Source organism: Thalassophryne amazonica, chromosome 14 (genome assembly GCF_902500255.1).
Source record: "Thalassophryne amazonica chromosome 14, fThaAma1.1, whole genome shotgun sequence".
NCBI lineage: Eukaryota > Metazoa > Chordata > Actinopteri > Batrachoidiformes > Batrachoididae > Thalassophryne > Thalassophryne amazonica.
This window is the reverse complement of record NC_047116.1, coordinates 41,552,111-41,574,012: the sequence shown is the minus strand read 5'-3', so window position 1 is coordinate 41,574,012 and position 21,902 is coordinate 41,552,111. Positions and strand designations below refer to the sequence as shown.

Here is a 21,902-nt window from a genome sequence, read left to right as displayed (position 1 = left end):
CAAATAGTGACTGACAAGGTGCACAGATAAAGACCCAAAGACCTCTGTTACAGCAAAGATGTGGGAGCAGCAGGAATACAAGTGATGCACTGCGCTTTGAAGGTCAGCAAAGCAATTTCTCAACAAAAGAGTTACAATCACCAGAAAGCAATAAATCTCTTTACTGCAGGCATTTGTCTGCTCTTGTATTCTTCACCACTTGCATTTCTGTCCTTTTATGTATCTTTAGGGATCCAAGCACAAAGGACCCCCTTTTATAACTGCTCATATATTATTATAACATCCGCCAAGGAAGTAATGTTTTCAGCGCTGACTGTTTGTTTGTTTGTTTGCAGGATTATACAAAAACTACTGAACCAATTTTTTTAAAACTTGGTAAAAGGGTGGGGAATGAGCCATGGAGGAAACCATGAACTCTTCTAGCAGATCCGATTAAGGAAACGAATCCAGGATGCCCCCCAAAACTTTCATTAACACAGCGAGCTAGGGCATTTTTGTGAATTTCTCAATTATATAATAATGAACAGATCATGTCAGAAGAAAAATCCATATGTAAAGTAGTGCTGCACAATTAAATTAATTTTCATTGTCATTGCATTATAATAATAATAATAATAACAATAATAAATTTAATTTATAATGCACCTTTAACTAATAAAAATCTCAAAGTGCTACAGGAAAAAATTAAAAAAATAAAACCAAGGATAAACAAGAGAATAAAAACAGAAAATGTTAAGATAAAAACAGTCGGCAGAATAGGATAAATCCAAATAAAATAATAAAATAGAATAAAAAAGACTAAGATGTAACAGATTCAGATTATTGAGACCTGCAAAAGGCCTGTCCAAATAGGTACGTCTTGAGGCTTTTTTTTTTAAAGCTTCAACAGTTTGTGAAGCCCTCAGATGGTATGAGGATGTGTGTTGAACACCTCACAAAAGATGGCGTGAAAAGCAATGAATAAGAAAAAATAATTTGAGATAAGGATTGACGAGGAGTGAAAACACCCTGAGGTTCATCAGTTCAACACTGAAAATCATTAAACTGTACAATCATATAAATCCTATTTTTTTGTTTGTTTGTTTTTGAAAATCACACCCTCAAGTTAGATTAGCACAGTTAGTACAACCCCTGGCAAAAATTATGGAATCACCGGCCTCAGAGGATGTTCATTCAGTTGTTTAATTTTGTAGAAAAAAAGCAGATCACAGACATGACACAAAACTAAAGTCATTTCAAATGGCAACTTTCTGGCTTTAAGAAACACTATAAGAAATCAAGAAAAAAGATTGTGGCAGTCAGTAACGGTTACTTTTTTAGACCAAGCAGAGGAAAAAAATATGGAATCACTCAATTCTGAGGAAAAAATTATGGAATCACCCTGTAAATTTTCATCCCCCAAATTAACACCTGCATCAAATCAGATCTGCTCATTGACACTGACCCTATGTGTCTTTTTGCAAGGAATGTTTTTGCAGTTTTTGCTCTATGGCAAGATGAATTATCATCTTGAAAAATGATTTCATCATCCCCAAACATCCTTTCAATTGTCCAAAATATCAACATAAACTTGTGCATTTATTGATGATGTAATGACAGCCATCTCCCCAGTGCCTTTACCTGACATGCAGCCCCATATCATCAATGACTGTGGAAATTACATGTTCTCTTCAGGCAGTCATCTTTATAAATCTCATTGGAAAGGCACCAAACAAAAGTTCCAGCATTATCACCTTGCCCAATGCAGATTCGAGATTCATCACTGAATATGACTTTCATCCAGTCATCCACAGTCCACAATTGCTTTTCCTTAGCCCATTGTAACCTTGTTTTTTTCTGTTTAGGTGTTAATGATGCCTTTCGTTTAGCTTTTCTGTATGTAAATCCCATTTCCTTTAGGCGGTTTCTTACAGTTCGGTCACAGACGTTGACTCCAGTTTCCTCCCATTCGTTCCTCATTTGTTTTGTTGTACATTTTTCGATTTTTGAGACATATTGCTTTAAGTTTTCTGTCTTGCCGCTTTGTCTTCCTTGGTCTACCAGTATGTTTGCCTTTAACAACCTTCCCATGTTGTTTGTATTTGGTCCAGAGTTTAGACACAGCTGACTGGGAACAACCAACATCTTTTGCAACATTGCATGATGATTTACTCTCTTTTAAGAGTTTGATAATCCTCTCCTTGTTTCAATTGACATCTCTTGTGTTGGAGCCATGATTCATGTCAGTCCACTTGGTGCAACAGGTCTCCAAGGTGTGTTCACTCCTTTTAGATGCAGACTAACAAGCAGATCTGATATGATGCAGGTGTTAGTTTTGGGGATGAAAATTTACAGGGTGATTCCATAATTTATTCCTCAGAATTGAGTGAGTCCATATTTTTTTCCTCTGCTTGGTCTAAAAAAGTAACCGTTACTGACTGCCACAATCTTTTTTTCTTGATTGCTGTGTGGGCCGCCAGAAGAGGAGGTACTGCTGGCCCACCACCAGAGGGCGCCCTGTCTGGAGTGCGGGCTCCAGACACCAGAGGGCGCAGCCGCCTCACAGGAGCAGCCAGGGTGACAGCTGTCACGCATCACCTGCAACAGCTGTTACCACTCATCTGATCAGCAGGGGTACATCAGCAGGACGACGTCTCCACCTCTTTGCCGAGATATCGTTCTACCTGGAAGGTAATATTCTCAGCTGACGACTTGACAGTAACCTTTTGTGATTTTTGTGAGTGATAGCAGACTTTTTTCCAACGAGAGGTGGAGGTAGTTTTCCTGCCGTGCGGATTGCTGGGTGCATACGCGCCCACATTTAATTGTTTTTTTGTTCCTCGCCAGCAGTACCAGGTCCAACACGCGGAGGCAGTGGCCACCTGGGAGTTCGGGACTTGGCAGCTCCAGTATTCCCGGGGTCTGGTGGCAGAGGAAATCGTGTGGTTCCGGTTCTGCTTTGGACAGACGTCTCCTATCTTCGAGCCTGCCCACACGACACCTTTTGTGATTTGGCTTTTGTCTATTGTTATAATCTGTTGTATTCGTTGTGCCCATTCACAACAGTAAAGTGTTGTTATTTGACTTCCTCCATTGTCCGTTCATTTGCGCCCCCTGTTGTGGGTCCGTGTACCTACACTTTCCCAACATTGATTTCTTATAGTGTTTCTTAAAGCCAGAAAGTTGCCATTTGAAATGACTTTAGTTTTGTGTCATGTCTGTGATCTGCTTTTTTTCTACAAAATTAAACAACTGAAAGAACATCCTCCGAGGCCGGTGATTCCATAATTTTTGCCAGGGGTTGTACATACACAAACTACTTCAGCTTTAGCAGTGAGGAGAACATTAGCCTGCCAACTAAGTATCTGTGTTGTGTGGGCCGCTGAAGAGGAGGTACTGCTGGTCCACCACCAGAGGGCGCCCTGCCTGAAGTGCGGGCTTCAGGCACGAGAGGGCGCTACCGCCTCAGGAACAAGCCGTGGTGACAGCTGTCACCCATCATCCGTGACAGCTGTCACTAATCATCACATCTGGTATAAAAGCAGGAAGACACCTCCACCAAACTGCTGAGATATCATCTTCATCTGGAAGTAATATCCTCAGCCTTTTGTTATATTTGTAAATCTGTTATTGTGAGTGTTTGCAGGAGTACCGGTCCGTTTAGTGGAGGCTGTGCAAGACGGCACTCTTCTGAGGGACCGCTGCAAAGTGTTGAGTGAGAGGTGGAGGTGGAATTCCCACCAGGATTGTTACTGGGTGTTCACACACCCACCCTTTGACTGTCTTTTGCTTTCTGCCAGCAGTACCAGATCCGACACGCCGGGAAGGTGGCCACCTGGGGACTCCGGGACTTGGCGGCTCCAGTATTCCTCGGGTTCGGTGGTGGTGGAAATCGTGTGGTTCCGGTTCGTTTCCAGACGGGCGTCTCCTATCGTCGAGCCTGCCCACACGACACCTTTATTAATTGACTGTTGCACATTCTGAATCTGCTGTGTTTGGTTGTGTCATTCACAACAGTAAAGTGTTATAATTTGACTCCTTCCATTGGCCGTTCATTTACGCCCCCTGTTGTGGGTCCATGTCACTACACTTTCCCAACAGGATACCTCGGCCAGTGTCATGGACTCCGAGGGGCGTCACCATGTTGTTGAACAACCAATGGGAGAGCAGGGAGCGCAGGCATCTGCAGGAGGCGTGACTGGTGAGCTACAGCATATTCTCACCGCCTTTACGGCTCAAATGGATCAAATAGCCGAGCAAAACAACCTCCTGAACCGCAGGGTGGAGGCTCTCTCCGCGCAAGTGGCGGCATCGCTCAGGGCGCTGCTGCAGCTCCTCCTCCTGTCGATCCTGTGCTAGATATTAATGTTCCAGTGGTGGTTCAACAACCCCTCCCACCATCCCCTGAAGCATACATAAGCCCTCCTGAGCCGTACGGAGGTTGTGTGGAGACGTGTGCGGACTTTCTTATGCAGTGTTCGCTCGTCTTCGCACAACGTCCCGTCATGTACGCATCAGACGCAAGCAAAATAGCTTATGTGATTACTCTGCTTCGGGGAGAGGCACGCGCTTGGGCTACGGCGCTTTGGGAGCAAAATTCACGGCTCCTTCACACATACACTGGGTTTGTGAGGGAGTTCAGAACTGTGTTTGATCACCCTAACAGGGGAGAGACCGCTTCAACTGTGCTGCTGTCGATGAGACAGGGGCGCCGAAGCGCAGGTGCTTATGCAGTCGACTTCCGCATCGCGGCTGCGAGGTCCGGCTGGAATAACGCTGCGCTCCGCGCCGCCTTTGTAAACGGACTGTCGTCAGTCCTAAAGGAGCACCTAGTGGCCAAGGATGAACCGCGGGAATTAGATGGGCTTATTGATCTCGTTATACGGTTAGACAATCGGTTGGAGGAACGCCGTCGGGAACGAGACGAAGGACGTGGCCGGGCGCGCGCCGTCCCTCTTCCTTCCGGGTCCGAGAAAGGTCCGCCCTTCCCACGCTCCCTGGCCTCTACGTCCCGTGGGGCGACAGCTCCCCCTGCTGACGAAGCTATGGACACGAGCAGGGCCACATTTAGACCACCTAATAGACAGAGGAGGTTTCCACGCGGGGCGTGTTTTGTTTGTGGCTCAATGGAGCATCAATTGAGCAATTGCCCCGAACGGTTAAACACCAACGCCCGCCCCTAGAGACTGGGCTTAGGGTGGGCCAAGAAATTCACGTGGGACACACACATATTGCCGCACGACTCCCAGTTACAATCCTTAGTGGGGATTTAACCCTTCAGGCCCCAGCACTGGTAGACACAGGGTCAGAAGGGAATCTGTTAGACAGCAGATGGGCCAGGGAGGTAGGGCTCCCTCTGGTGGCGCTACCTACACCATTGCAGGTGCGAACACTAGATGGCACCCTACTCCCTTTAATCACACACAAGACACCACCAGTAACTCTGGTAGTGTCAGGGAATCATAGGGAGGAGATTGAGTTTTTTGTGACTCCTTCTACCTCCCGTGTGATTCTGGGGTTCCCCTGGATGATGAAACACAATCCCCGGATTGATTGGCCGTCCGGGGTGGTGGTACAGTGGAGCGAAACCTGCCATCGGATGTGTTTGGGATCCTCGGTTCCTCCCGGTTCCCAGGCTAAGGAGCAGGTCCAAGTTCCCCCCAATCCGTCGGCGGTGCCGGTTGAGTACCACGATCTTGCTGACGTTTTTAGCAAGGATCGGGCACTCACTCTTCCCCCGCACCGTCCATATGATTGTGCCATCGATTTGTTGCCAGGTGTGGAGTTCCGGTCCAGCAGGCTGTACAACCTCTCCCGACCTGAGCGCGAATCAATGGAGACCTACATCCGGGACTCCTTAGCTGCCGGGCTGATCCGTAACTCCACCTCTCCGATGGGAGCAGGTTTTTTTTTTGTGGGCAAAAAAGATGGCGGTCTTCGTCCATGCATTGATTATCGGGGGCTGAACGAGATCACAGTTCGCAACCGATACCCGTTGCCTTTGTTGGATTCAGTGTTCACCCCCCCTGCATGGAGCCAAAATCTTCACAAAGTTGGATCTTAGGAACGCATACCACCTAGTTCGGATCCGGAAGGGAGACGAATGGAAGACGGCATTTAACACCCCGTTAGGTCATTTTGAGTACCTGGTCATGCTGTTCGGCCTCACTAACGCCCCCGCGACATTCCAAGCTTTGGTTAATGACGTCTTGCGGGACTTCCTGCACCGATTCGTCTTTGTATATCTGGATGATATACTCATCTTTTCTCCGGACCCTGAGACCCATGTACGGCATGTACGTCAGGTCCTGCAGCGGTTGTTGGAGAACCGGTTGTTTGTGAAGGGCGAGAAGTGTGAGTTTCACCGCACTTCTTTGTCCTTCCTGGGGTTTATCATCTCCTCCAACTCCGTCGCCCCGGATCCGGCCAAGGTCGCAGCGGTGAGAGACTGGCCCCAACCTACAAGCCGTAGGAAGCTGCAACAGTTCCTCGGCTTCGCACTTTCTACAGGAGGTTCATTAAGGGGTATAGTCAGGTAGTTAGCCCCCTGACGGCCCTGACCTCACCAAAAGTTCCCTTCACCTGGTCGGATCGGTGCGAAGCCGCGTTTAGGGAGTTGAAACGCCGGTTTCTCGAGTGCACCGGTTTTGGTGCAGCCCGATCCTGGTCGCCAGTTTGTGGTTGAAGTGGATGCCTCTGACTCAGGGATAGGAGCCGTGCTATCCCAGAGCGGAGAGACCGATAAGGTTCTTCACCCGTGTGCCTATTTTCCCGCAGGTTGACCCCAGCAGAGCGGAACTATGATGTGGGCAATCGAGAGCTCCTTGCGGTGAAAGAGGCTCTTGAGGAGTGGAGACACCTGCTGGAGGGAGCGTCAGTGCCTTTCACGGTTTTCACTGACCACCGGAACCTGGAGTATATCAGGACCGCCAAGTGACTGAACCCCAGGCAAGCCCGCTGGTCACTGTTTTTTCGGCCGTTTTGACTTCCGGATCACCTACCGCCCCGGGACCAAAAACCAAAGATCGGATGCCCTGTCCCGGGTGCATGAACAGGAAGTCAAGACCGAGCTGTCGGATCCACCGGAACCCATTCTCCCGGAGTCCACTATCGTGGCTGCTCTGACCTGGGACGTGGAGAAGACCGTCCGGGAGGCCCTGGCACGGAGCCCGGATCCCGGAACAGGGCCGAAGAACAGACTATACATCCCACCAGAAGCCAGAGCTGCCGTTCTGGACTTCTGTCACGGGTCCAAGCTCTCCTGCCACCCAGGGGTGCGTAGGACCGTGGCAGTAGTCCGGCAGCGCTTCTGGTGGGCATCCCTGGAGACTGATGTCCGGGCTTACATCCAGGCCTGCACCACCTGCGCCAGGGGCAAGGCGGACCACCAGAAGGCACAGGGACTTCTACAGCCACTTCCTGTGCCTCACCGCCCCTGGTCCCACATCGGTCTGGATTTTGTCATGGGCCTCCCGCCGTCCCGGGGACACACCACCATACTCACGATAGTGGACCGTTTCTCCAAGGCGGCCCACTTCGTGGCCCTCCCGAAGCTCCCGTCGGCCCAGGAGACGGCGGATCTCCTTGTCCACCATGTCGTCTGGCTGCATGGGATACCAACAGCCATCGTTTCGGATCGCGGTCCCCAGTTCTCCTCGCAGGTGTGGAGAAGTTTCTGCCGGGAACTGGGGGCCACTGTAAGCCTCTCGTCTGGGTATCACCCGCCGACTAACGGACAGGTCGAACGGGCCAACCAGGAGTTGGAGCAGGCCCTCAGGTGCACGACCTCCGCACACCCGACGGCTTGGAGTGAACATCTGGCCTGGATCGAGTACGCTCATAACAGCCAGGTGTCCTCTGCCACCGGCCTCTCCCCGTTCGAGCTGTGTCTGGGGTACCAACCCCCTTTGTTTCCTTTGGTGGAGGGAGAGGTCGGTGTGCCCTCGGTCCAGGCCCACCTGCGGAGATGCTGTCGGGTGTGGTGCACCGCCCGTTCGGCCTTGTTGAGGGCCCGGACGAGGGCTAAAGCCCATGCAGACCGTCGACGGTCCCCGGCCCCTACATACCAGCCCGGGCAGGAGGTGTGGCTTTCCACCAAGGACATTCCACTCCAGGTCGAGTCCCCCAAACTAAAAGACCGATTCATTGGACCCTTCCCCATCCTCAAGGTCCTCAGTCCTACCGCAGTGAGGCTCCAACTCCCGGCCTCACTGCGGATCCATCCGGTCTTTCATGTCTCCAGGATAAAACCGCATCACACCTCGCCCCTCTGTGCACCCGGTCCAGCGCCACCTCCTGCCCGTACTATCGACGGGGAGCCGGCTTGGACAGTTCGCCGGCTCTTGGATGTCCGTCGAATGGGCCGGGGTTTTCAGTATTTGGTGGACTGGGAGGGGTATGGACCCGAAGAACGCTCCTGGGTGAAGAGGAGCTTCATCCTGGACCCGGCCCTCCTGGCCGAATTCTATCGTCACCGCCCACACCTGGCGCCCGTTGAGGGGGGGGTCCTGTTGTGTGGGCCGCTGAAGAGGAGGTACTGCTGGCCCACCACCAGAGGGCGCCCTGCCTGAAGTGCGGGCTTCAGGCACGAGAGGGCGCTGCCGCCTCAGGAACAAGCCGTGGTGACAGCTGTCACCCATCATCCGTGACAGCTGTCACTAATCATCACATCTGGTATAAAAGCAGGAAGACAACTCCACCAAACTGCCGAGATATCATCTTCATCTGGAAGTAATATCCTCAGCCTTTTGTGATATTTGTAAATCTGTTATTGTGAGTGTTTGCAGGAGTACCGGTCCGTTTAGTGGAGGCTGTGCAAGACGGCGCTCTTTTTCTTCTGTGGGACCGCTGCAAAGTGTTGAGTGAGAGGTGGAGGTGGAATTCCCACCAGGATTGTTACTGGGTGTTCACACACCCACCCTTTGACTGTCTTTTGCTTTCTGCCAGCAGTACCAGATCCGACACGCCGGGAAGGTGGCCACCTGGGGACTCCGGGACTTGGCGGCTCCTCGGGTTCGGTGGTGGTGGAAATCGTGTGGTTCCGGTTCGTTTCCAGACGGGCGTCTCCTATTGTCGAGCCTGCCCACACGACGCCTTTATTAATTGACTGTTGCACATTCTGAATCTGCTGTGTTTGGTTGTGTCATTCACAACAGTAAAGTGTTATAATTTGACTCCTTCCATTGTCCGTTCATTTACGCCCCCTGTTGTGGGTCCGTGTCACTACACTTTCCCAACAATCTGTTCTCAATGCAAAGCGGGTGACGGTGTTGTCCTGAAGAGTTTGACACTGCAGCCTGTCCTACAATGCAGAGTTTATCTCCACTGACAGTGCGGAGGTTTGCTCGTTTAGTCACCTGCTAATCAGTGCACCTGCAAAGCAGCCAGAGCGCTGTGGAGGACATTCAGAGGCACAGGGAGACTTTTTTGGTGAAAGCTCGAACACTGTCCGAGCAGCGAAAACATGGTGATCAAGTGGCCAACACAGTGCATGGACGTTTCCCAGCAATTCTCCTGCTAGTTTTATGCAATTTAACAGATACAGATACAACTAGCCCCATCAATTGCAACCACCAAACCTGCTTTTCCATGTGGCGTGTGTGAAATGAAAATGTCTGCAGTAATCAAGCCATTCTACAGTGTGACAGTTGTGACAACTGGTCCCATCGTTAATGCCTGAACATGTCACTGACAGAAAATCGCTGTTTGGGGAACAGTGATGATCAGTGGATCTGCAGTAGACGCTCTCTTCCTCAGTTCACAGACTTGTTATTTTCACTATGTGATCTTGATGACGACAACCACCATCAGAATCAGAGTAACAATCCAGTGATGATCAATGATATGCGGTAAGGATAACTCCGATCAAAGGGTCTGGCCTTCAGACATCTAAATGTAAGTAGTCTCCTACCCAAGCTGGATGCGATTAGAGCTCTAGTGATCAGCAACTGCACACTAGCAGTGATCGGTGCATCAGAGACTTGGTTCGACACAACTATACTGGATTCAGAAGTGGAAATTCCTGGATAACTTATAGTGTGTAAGGACCTGAAATCGTGATGCAGTGGACTATGTCTTTATATCAGGAATGACATTGCATTTAACGCCAGAAAAGGCACTGATGTCAGTGTAGAAATAGTTTGGTTTGACCTTCCTAAACCCATCTTTATCTGGGTTTGCTACCAACCATCTAAACAGTTTGATTTCTTCAGCCCCCTTGAAAAGGCCTACTTGAACAGCAACTCCTTTACTCGGTGTGAATACATGCAAATAGGTGATTTTAAGCAGGACTACAGACAACAGCTTGCAATCCTCCCTAAAGCATTTTTTAATCCATGTTCAGTCTTACTCAGCTGACTGACTCACCCACTAGAACTACACCTACTACGTCAAGCATGATGACTATTATTGTATCAGATCCTGTAAAGATTTCTAAATCTGGTCTATGAAACTTTTCAGGAAGTGTCCATCAACTTATTTACAATACCCATAAATGTAGAAACGTTCTGTTTCATTAACATAACTGTATCGGTAAAAGATCAGTGAAGAATTATAACCACACTTCTTTTGAACAATTATTGGCTGAAGTAGACTGGCAGGAGGTGAAGGACTGTGGCATGTTTAAATCAAAGTTCCCTTCAGTGATGGACCACACAGCCCCCATCAAATATGTTTGCATTAAACTACATACTGGAAGCATCCTCGATAACAGAATATTTGAACCAAGCCAAGCATAAGTTATCACTTAATTTTGGGATATTTTGTAGTATTTTGTAACAATAGGAAAGCACAGTCTCGGGGGACTGCAGGTCTTCAACTCTGACTTGCAGTACTGGAGCACCTCAGGGCACAGTGCTCTCTCCTCTCCTCTTCACCCTCTACACCATGGACTTTCGTTACAACTCCAATACATGTCACATGCAGAAGTTCTCAGATGACACTGCAATTGTGGCATGTATTCGGGAGGGGGACAAGAGGGAGTACAGAGGCCTGGTGAAGGACTTTGTGCAGTGGTGCCGGCTGAATAAGCTCCAGCTGAACACCACTAAAACAAAGGAGGTGGTGTTGGACTTTCGCCGGGCGCCACCCTCTCTGCAGCCCATTAACATAGGTGGAGCGGAGGTGGAGGTGGTCTCCACGTATAAGTACCTGGGACTACATCTGGACAATAAGCTGAACTGGGCAGCCAACATGGACGCTGTTTATAAGAAGGGCCAGAGCAGAATGTATTTTCTCAGAAGGCTGGCCTCGTTCAGAGTCTGCCCTAACTTAGTGCACCTGTTTTATCTGGCTATTGTGTCCAGTGTTCTTTTTTATGCCATAGTGTGTTGGGGGGGCAGTGCTTTAAAGAAGGACATTCATCGACTGAACCGGCTCATTAAGAGGGCCGGTTCTGTAGTGGGTCTGGGCTTGGACTCTGTGGAGACAGTGGTGGAGCAGAGAACACTCACAAAGACCTATGCCATCCTGTCTAATGAGAGTCACCCGCTGAACTCTGTCTTCTCCATCCAGAGAAGTTCAGTAAGCTCGAGATTTCGGTCATTGAGATGTTCTACAGAGAGACTGAGGAACTCATTTGTTCCGCGTGCCATTAGGCTGCTTAATGAGGCCTCTGCTGGGAGGGGCAGGAGGGAGAACGTGTTTTAGCAGCTAGTTTTTAGTTATTATTTATTTATTTCTGTGGTGGGCTTTGTTCCTTCCATTTTATTGTATCTTTTAATTCTATTTATCCTTGGAGCACAGATAATGCACAATTTCCTGTTGTGTGTGGGCCGCCAGAAGAGGAGGTACTGCTGGCCCACCACCAGTGGGCGCCCTGCCTGAAGTACGGGCTTCAGGCACGAGAGGGCGCTGCCGCCACGGACACAGCCGGGGGTGACAGCTGTCACTCATTATCTCTTGACAGCTGTCACCCATCTACTCAACATCATCTCACTCCATAAAGACCAGACGTCATCTGCACCTCGTTGCCGAGATATCGTACTTCATTGGAGGTAATATACTCAGCCGTTTGTGTTTTACACATCAATCTGGACTGCACTCTTTTCCCCTGAGGAATCACTGCGGTACTCTGCTACATATTGAGTGAGAGGTGGAGGTGGCATTCCCACCATTGTTGTTACGGGGTGTACACACACCCACACTTGACTGTCTTTGTTCTCGCCAGCAGTACCAGATCCGACAGTCGGGGACGGTGATCACCTGGGAATTCGGGACTTGGCGGCTCCAGTATTCACCAGGTTCGGTGGCGGCGGAAATCGTGTGGTTCCGGCTCTTCTCAGGACAGACGTCTTCTATCCTCGAGCCTGCCCACACGTCACCTTTGTGGATTGACTGTAATCATATTCTGAGATTGTCTGTATGTTCGTTGTGCTCCTTAACAACATTAAATTGTTAATTTTTGGCTCATCTATTGACCGTTCATTTGCGCCCCCTGTTGTGGGTCCGTGTCACTACACTTTCACAACATTTCCCTTGGGATTAATAAAGCATTTGTCTGTCTGTCTGTCTGTCTGTCTGTTTGAACGCTGTGTGACACTGTGGGATTTGACCACTAATGGGGACATCCGCTCCCATTGCGCAGAATATACACAGCATAACTTCACACGGGAAAATGGTGTACCGTTTTGTTTTCGGCTGCAATCACTGAAGCAGTCACAAAAAATGTATTTTTTTCAGTTCCCAGTGGAGAAGACGAGGCAAATGGGAGACATCGTGTTGGTACGCGTTAGCCTACACAGCTAACCAGAGTAGCTACGTTCTCTCACCTACACAATCGCCTCGACACGTTTGAACTCCGGATAATAAACAAACTGTAATACATGTACACTTTCCACCGCATCGTCACTTTTCTTTGGATTTTCACTTTGTTTACATGTAATTTGCCAAAATCTCAGAGAAAGTGCTGTGTTTCTGTCCCCGGAAGTAGAGAAATTACATTATATGCGTCATATTTTACTCCAGTGCCCACCCTCAAACAAGACTGTGCTGCCCAAGTGGATGCCAAAGTTGAATTGGCATATCTAATTTCACTAAATGAGCTATATCTCATGAATTAATTAATCTTAAAAATCAAAATTCACAGAATAATACTCAGGACGTCTGAACAATGACTCATCATTACACTTGATGGGGTTACTCAGAGTTCCACTGTGACAAAGGCATAAATCTTGCAAACCTTCAACGACAATGGACATCTCTCATCCTCCACAAGGCCATCCCCCACCCCCATGTTCCTCCTCCTTGCAATGCATCAGCAACTCTATTGTCATTGTATACCCAATGTGGAAGCACAATGCATGTGTGTGCATGGGTTATACCTGCAAGTTTTCATTAAGCAGAAATAGAGAGACAGAAAAAAAGCCTGGGGGGAGCAATGCTACAGCTTTGCTCTTTTTCCCATTGGTATAACAAAACAAATTGAAGTACATACATGCAGCAGTGTGTGTGTGTCTTCTGAAGATGTGTTTGCAGCATTACCGTGCGCCTCTTTGTGTTCTTCACAGATCCTTTTGACGGCTGCCTGACCCTCCTGTTCATCCCTCCCACCTGAAAGAAAGTGAGGCACAAAAATACAAAGATGATTCTCCACTAAGCTGTTGTAAGCTGATAAAAGACACACACACACACACACACACATACATGCAAGTACACAATGACAACTGACAATAATTTATCATGTTTGAAATATTGCTATGCACCGCATGAGTATATAGAAATAAATGCACTGCATTTATATAGCGCTTTTCCATCTGCATCAGACACTCAAAGCGCTTTACACACTAATGCCTCACATTCACCCCAATGTGAGGGTGCTGCCAAGGTGCTCACTACACACCAGGAACAACTAGGGGATTAAGCTCTCAAAATGTGACACACGCACGGCCGGACAGACGCACAGAGTCCATTTCAATGGTCCCCCTTATCTCATGGCAGGGGACAAAAATGCTGATACTATACAGATCATCACTGCACTGTGCTACTGGCCTAGTAGTAGCAGTAGTAGTAGTACTGCCATACATTGTCATAGACCTACTGGATAGAAATATCTTGTACTTGTAGTCACAACTTGAGTTATCACTCTTGTGTATGTATCCACCTCCAATTCTTTTTGCACCAAAAAAAAAGTCTTCCTGGTCAACTTCATACAGTGTACAATTCACTGGGTCAATTGCATGTGTGTTGTTCATTGACTATTCCATTGGTAATCCATTGGTATTCTTTAAATATACCTTAAAGTGCAGTGGGACCCAAAGTAGTACCATCTCAACTCATCCACCAACTGCAGCAGCCCTACACCATACTTGGGGACCTGATGTGTTATAGGGAGCACTCCCACTAATTTGACAAAAGACATAGCTACTGGGAAACAAACCATGATAACTTTGAGCATTTAGCCTATTTACAAATATCAAGCTAAATAAATGTTGAGACAAATAAGCACCTTAATAAAAGAGCTAATTGTTCCTCCCTGAAAGACAGATGAATAAAGCATCTAATGACAGACATTCAGCATGTAAGGGCATGTTTATTCAAATTTGCAATTCATGGATGTTTTGTATAAGAGTAATATTGTAGCTTGTGGTCTTTTCAATTTCAAGTTCATGGGAACTTCTAAATGTTAAAAATAATAATAAAATAATAAAAAAATGTCTCTTTCTGAAAAGTTTTGTGGTGCTTTTGTTGGGGGGGGCACTCGGAGAGGGGTCTTGCCTGGGAAGTAATTCAGTGTAGAACCGCCACTGACAGAAGCACTATGCTAGGTCTCAAGGATGATGTTGCCACAGTGTGTAGGAAGTTGAGTTGCTTTCTCCAGGTTAAATCTCAGATTGCGCGGGCTGGAGGATGTATTCCTGTCAGTGGGTGATTTCCTTCAGTGGGTTGAGGTATTTGCAGTGGATTATGTGTTCACTATGACCTTAATAACTTGGCCGTGGCAGCAGCAACCTTCACCCAGGGCTCACAGACAAGAGCCGAGGATGTGCAGGAGGGTTCCCTTCCTCAAGCAGAATGAATGTGCCGGAACGTTTATTTTCCAAAAGAAGAATAGGTCAAACGGGCCTGGAAGGACACTTGGATCAAGCACCTAAGGTAATGAGACTCCAGAGACTTCCAGAGCTTAAACCATGACAACTTTGAGTTGAATGTTTGGGCACAATGGACCAGGGAACGGCCCCCAGAAACTGTTGTTTTTCTTTTTCAGCAAAGTCTTTTCAAATTATTTAATTCATCTTTCAATAACCGATGAACAAAATAACTGACAGACGCAGCAATTATACAAACCCATGCAAAAATACATGCAAAGCCTGCATGGTCCAAACTGACACAAACAGGCAGCCTACATACGTACACACACAGTTTCTCTCAAAACACAAACACACTAATCTTGGATTATTTCACAGGCCTTTTCAAGGGCACACCATCACTTATGCTGATGCACTGTGGCTTGGGCAGGCCGAATGACTATAGCTCTACAGGATGACACACGTTGAGGGTCACAAGAGCACAATGTGAACCCATACAAATACAGATTAAAAATCACACACACAGACAGGTGCTTATGAACTCATTTTCAGAGAAACTCAGATCCTGTTCCACATTATTAAATTCATACTGCTTTTGGTCAGTGTTCTTTCTTATACTAGCCACTGATTAAAACAAGTCCCCTCTAGGAAATAATTGGCAGGCAGAATATTTGAGGCATTGCTGGGAATTAAAATGTCACTTAAACAATCTTACTGCTCAACAAATTAACAAACTGAGCATGGCACAACGTATGAAAGAACTACCAAGCACTTCCTTGCTGGGGGGAGGCGGGGAGCACTTGTAATAAAAAGGAGAACCTTTCAGAGTAACAATCCCAGAAAAAAATACAGGTTTGAAAGAAGTGCAAATTGGAAATTCCACAATTCTGAAAAGCAATTCCTATTTTCCAGCACTGCCAGACTGGCTGTGACTTCTTATGACGCGTTCACACCGGGCGCGACGTGAGCGACTGCAGCCACAGGTTGCCATGTAATCCCTATGTAAGGACGCGTTTTGGCGCCAAACCGCGCGACGCGATGGACGCGAGTGAAGCGATGCGAGTGAAGCCATTTTGAGCGTTTTGCGCGTTTGTGGTGCGATATTGCGTCGCATCATGTCGCGTTGCCCTCCTCCCCAAGTTCAAAAATCTGAACTTTTTCGTCTCGTCGCGCCGCGATGACCAATCAGGGACTGAATATGTAGTGACGTGGAGATGTCTGGAGTTTGACTGAAGATGTGAACACGTCCTGTATCTGGTAGCAGCCTGTGAGCAGGACTTATGTCTCTTTTGTCCTTTATTTCACAATCATGACAGAGTTTTTGGAGCGAACAGCAGCACCACAGCAGCGGGGAGTGGAGTTTCCTTTTATTTTTATTTTACGTGCGCGCGCGCGTGAATCATCCTGGAGATTATTTTATTCACACTCTTTGCACAGTACTTAGTTGATGCACCTTTGGCAACAATTACAGCCTCAAGTCTTCTTGAATATGATGCCGCAAGCTTGGTGCACCTATCTTTGGGCACTTTTGCCCATTCCTCTTTGCAGCACCTCTTAAGCTCCATCAGGTTGGATGGGCAGCGTTGGTGCACAGCCATTTTCAGATCTCTCCAGAGATGTTCAATTGGATTCAGGTTTGGGCTTTGGCTGGGCCACTCAAGGACATTCACACAGTTGTCCTGAAGTCACTCCTTTGATATCTTGGTGCTTGTGTGCTTAGGGTCATTGACTTGCTGAAAGATGAACCGTTGCCCCAGTCTGAGGTCAAGAGCGCTCTGACTGCATGCATCTTTCTCTCAGTCCTGACTAGTCTCCCAGTTCCTGCTGCTGAAAAACATCCCCACAGCATGATGCCGCCACCACCATGCTTCACTCTAGGGATGGTGCTTGGTTTCCTCCAGACGTGACGCCTGGCATTCATGCCAAAGAGTTCAATCTTTGTCTCATCAGACCAGAGGATTTTGTTTCTCATGGTCTGAGAGTCCTTCAGGTGCCCTTTGGCAAACTCCAGGTGGGCTGCCATGTGCCTTTTACTAAGGAGTGGCTTATTCCATCTGGCCACTCTACCATACAGGCCTGATTGTTGTAGAGATCTGTAGTACATGTGAATTTTTTTTTTTTTAATTTTTGAAAATTTATGAAGAAAAAAGAAAAAAAAAAAGGAATCACAAGTACATAAGTATTCACAGCCTTTGCCATGAAGTTCAGAATTGCGCTCAGGTGCATCCTTTTTCCACTGATCATTCTTGAGATGTTTCTACATCTTAATTGGTGTCCACCTGGGGTAAATTCAGTTGATTGGACATGATTTGGAAAGGCACACACCTGTACATGTGATTTTTTGTTTTATTTTTAAGAAATATTCAAAAATCTCAAAACAAACCTGTTTTCATTTTGTCATTATGGGATATTGACTGTAGAAATTTGAGGGGGAAAAAATCAATTTCATCCATTTTCCAATAAGGCAGTAACATAACAAAATGTGGATAAAGTGAAGCACTGTGAATACTTTCTGGATGCACTATATCTCCTTCCTTAGCATTATGCTCCAAAGTAAGAATACCTTAGACTAAAGCCGCGTTCACACCGGGCGCGATCAGACGCTACAAATTCGCGTGGGTCACCAGGCGACGGACGCGCCTCCTTTGCTCGGTGTGTCGCTCTGCTTGAGTGGACTTTCGCTGCGAAAATTCGCCCCGGTGTGTCATCAAATAGGAGGAGCTTCCATTCCGCTCGCCGGCTCCGGTTGTCAGTCAAGCTAACATGACGGACCTTGATCACACGGAGCGAGTTGCTGTGGAAAGCTCCCAATACAGAGAGTATCATTATTTGCTGCAGGAGCTGTGTCTGGGTGACGGCCGCGCAATGGTACAAAACATACAGAACCAAAATTGCATGGTAAATGGAACAAAATGGCAAATATAATGAATGTAATGATTAATATCACGCTATATACAAACCACTAATCAAATGACAAGGACCTATTTAGGCATTAAATAATAACTACTGAAACCACATCTTTTAAAGGAGCTGACAAAAGACATGTCCTAATATGACAGTGTAATAAACTGCAAGCAAAGATTAATTTGAATCACACACATGAACAACTACACACATCCTGCGGATTTGCTGTTGTTGATCTGCAGGCCAGTGTCAAAGTTTATTACAAGTACAAAAGACCATTGTTTGTTCACTGGAGCAACCCTTAAAACCACGATAGTTTCTCTGTGTCAAAGTCATTAAATTCAACATTTATACGTACTTCAAACATTTACCCTCCAATTTGTCTTTGAATATGATGGCAAGTGAGGCTCAAAATTTAATGACAATTGCAAATCTAGTTGAAACTGCATTGCAATCAGATGAATGCTGAGCATTAGGGAAATATGTTTGTCATACAGTGTACATATTAAAAGTTTGTAACTCTAGCAGGTGAGGTTGGCATGTCAGTGGAGTGGGACTGTACCTATGATGACATGTGCCCCCAGTTTGGCCATGGAGCGGACCACCTCATAGCCGATTCCCTTGTGTCCTCCTGTCACTATGGTGACCTTACCATCTTGTCTGGGCATCACTGGTACAGGCAGAGACACAGAGTCAGTCTTTCAAAAAGTGTCTGCAGGTATGAAATCCAAAACATGAATTCTACAGGTACAGTACAAGAAAAAAAAAACCTATATAATAGAAGGCATCGCGATGACATCACACGCTGGAGTGTGCCGGTGCGGGGGCCATACTGGTAGGCAGAAAACTCTTATTCAGCCACTGATTGTGTGTAATATTTGAAGATGTCACCGTTCAAAGCTTGCACTCAGTGATCCATCACACGCTGATGGATCAGCTCAGCACTGCGCGTAAAACCCATCAACACATCACACTGCAAGCATTTAGTCTCGAGGACCAGATGTTGTTTAGCTCAGAATTGTGTCCAGTACAGGGGGAGATGGGATCACATGAGCTCACCCTGTGTTCGAACTCATCACATTAAAAACAAACCCACTCCCCTGACGACAGACTTAAGGAGAATCCCAGAAGAATCCTTCAAGGTGTGCATGCAAGCATGGCAGAGAAGGATGGGAAAGTGCATTAGATTCCAGGGGGATTACTCCGAAGGGGATAACTTGTAGTTTGTAGTTTGGATTTGAAATACATTTTTTCATACCTCGTGTATATATATATATATATATATATGCTGTTATGGATGCTGTTATGGATGGGTTGATTTGGTGTTTCTGGATCTTGTGTTGTGCTCAGGGATTTTTTATTTTATTTTTAGGAAGTCATGTGATCCACACACGTGTACAACCGCAATTCCAATGAAGTTGGCACATTGTGTGAAATGTAAATATAAACAGAATACAATGATTTGCAAATCCTCTTCAACCTATATTCAATTGAATACACCACAAAGACAAGATATTTAATGTTCAAACTGATAGACTTTTTTGTTTTTGTGCAAATATTTGCTCATTTTGAAATGGATGCCTGCAACACATTTCAAAAAGCTGGGACGGGCAACAAAAGACTGGGAAAGTTGACGAATGCTCAAAGGACACCTGTTTGGAACATTCATAGGTGAACAGGTTAACTGGAAACAAGTGAGTGTCATGACTGGGTATAAAAGGAACATCGCCAAAAGGCTCAGCCGTTCACAAGCAAAGATGGGGCGAGGATCACCACTTGAACAACAGTTTAAGAATAATGTTTCTCAGCATTCAATTGCAAGGAATTTAGGGATTCCATCATCTACAGTCCATAATATAATCAGAAGATTCAGAGAATCTGGAGAACTTTCTACAGGTAAGCGATAAGGCCGAAAACCATGCCTGTGACCTTCGATCCCTCAGATCGCACTGCATTAAAAACCGACATCATTGTGTACAGGATCTTATTGTGTGGGCTCAGGAACACTTTAGAAAACCATTGTCAGTTAACACAGTTTGTTGCTACATCTGCAAGTGCAAGTTAAAACTCTACCATGCAAAGTGAAAGCCATACATCAACAACATCCAGCAACACAGTCGCATTCTGTGGGCCCAAGCTCATTTGAAATGGACAGACGCAAAGTGGAAAAGGGTTATTCAATGTCAATTCAACAAGGGCCTCAGGCACTTTGTCTCAGATTTTTGTCAAATTTTAATCAAATATTCCCAGACTATTCAGAACAACAAATCTGAAGGTTGAGGCCTGTAGGCCAAGTAGTTTCTGAGATATGGCCAATTTAGTGTGCATGGGGTCTGCCGTTTTTTTGGCAAAAATTATGGCCGTCATTTCTGGAGCCATGTTCAAGGTAGAATATCTCAGCAAATAATGGACATTGCTTGAGCCCCACTCCCAATCTGTTCCACATCCTCACCCCACAGACAGAAATACAGAAACCTTTTAATGTTGTTAGTGCTCACTGATGCTTTAAATTTCCCCCTCAGACTGCAATCCCCTGATTTGTTAAAAAAACATATTTTTAATATTTGCTGGAAGTAAATTGTTTATTGCTTTATACACGATTTGTACTGTTTGAAAATGAACCAAGTCTGTGAATTTTAAGAATTTGGATTGTAAAAATAGTGGATTTGTATGATCTCTATAGCCAGTATTATGAATAATTCTTATAGCTCTTTTCTGCATTACTGATAGTGATTGTGTTGTACCTTTATAAGTATTACCCCATACCTCTGCACAGTACTGTAAATATGGTAAAACCAGTGAGCAGTAAAGAATGCGGAGTGAGTTGTGGTCCAGAATATGTTTCGCTTTGTTTAGAACTGAAATGCTTCTTGACAGTTTAGTCTTCCAGTTTATCTTATCATCTATTATCACCCCCAGAAACTTATTTTCATGTACCCTTTCAATATCTACCCCCTCGACTTGTAACTGAACCTGTATGTCTGTATTACAATAGCCAAATAACATTTATTTTGTTTTACTTAAGTTTAATGATAATTTGTTTCTGTCAAACCATATTTTCAATTTTCCCATTTCTATACTGATCCTCCTCAGTAACTCCTGCAAATCCCCCCCCTGAACAAAAAATGCTTGTGTCATCTGCAAATAATACTAATTTTAATATTTTGGAAACGTTGACAATATCATTTATATAAATTAGAAACAGTTTTGGACCCAATACTGACCCCTGTGGGACGCCACAAGCATTGTCCAAGCATGATGATGTATATTCCCCCAACTTCACAAACTGTTTTCTGTTACTTAAGTAGCTTCTCACCCAGTGCAACACCAACCCCCTAATCCCATAATGTTCAAGTTTAATGATTAATATGTCATGATTGATCCTTTGGATCTATGAAGCTTATATATGAAAACGTATCGGTATCGGCGATACTGGGCCTGTATTTACTTGGTATCGGATCAATACCAAAATTCCCGGTCTCGCCCACCTCTACTACCAGTCTGTGCGCATCGGAATTAAACAACAGCGATCCCTTCGAAAAAAAAAACGAAAAACTGCATCAACATCAACACCGTTTGATGCCGAAGTCACGTGATCACACCATTGCGCAGCAGTTAGCACCAGATTGCTAAATGGCTGTACTGACCTGGCAGCGAGAAGGGTCTGCTAAACAACTGAACTAACAAAACCTTCAAACCGAGCAGATACAGCTTGACAGCTGGGAATAGATCATTCCAAAAAGGCGTCATCCCTTCGTAGTTTTGCATAAGACAGCGCAGCGGGTCTGTGCAAAAAAAAACTTTCCAATCATAGAGATGACTTAAAACTACAACGGACATGGGGCTCCTTTTACCGTTATTTTTGTCCGCCATCTTGGGAGAGGGACTGTCCCGATTTTGTGGCCCATCGCTGTACTGATAGCAACACCGAGATCCACAATACAAATCAGTATTCGTCAGATTAATTTATTGCACCAAACCTGCCATGTCATGACT

The 21,902-nt window shown here is 46.1% G+C and overlaps 1 protein-coding gene across 2 annotated transcripts in view; it reads right to left on the bottom strand.

The window, feature by feature from the left end:
- LOC117524414 (dehydrogenase/reductase SDR family member on chromosome X-like) overlaps window positions 1-21,701 on the bottom strand; it is a 59,280-nt gene extending 37,579 nt beyond the window's left edge. For both annotated transcript variants that reach the window (XR_004564765.1, XM_034186186.1), the window contains exons 1-3: window positions 21,554-21,701; window positions 18,469-18,576; window positions 13,459-13,527 (exon numbers count right to left, since the gene is read on the bottom strand). Coding sequence is in view for 1 of the 2 variants with exons in the window: in XM_034186186.1 (XP_034042077.1) it covers window positions 13,459-13,527; window positions 18,469-18,576; window positions 21,554-21,674 (298 nt within the window). In the remaining variant the exon portion in view is untranslated. The remainder of the gene's footprint in view (window positions 1-13,458; window positions 13,528-18,468; window positions 18,577-21,553) is intronic.
- Window positions 21,702-21,902: the final 201 nt, after the last annotated feature.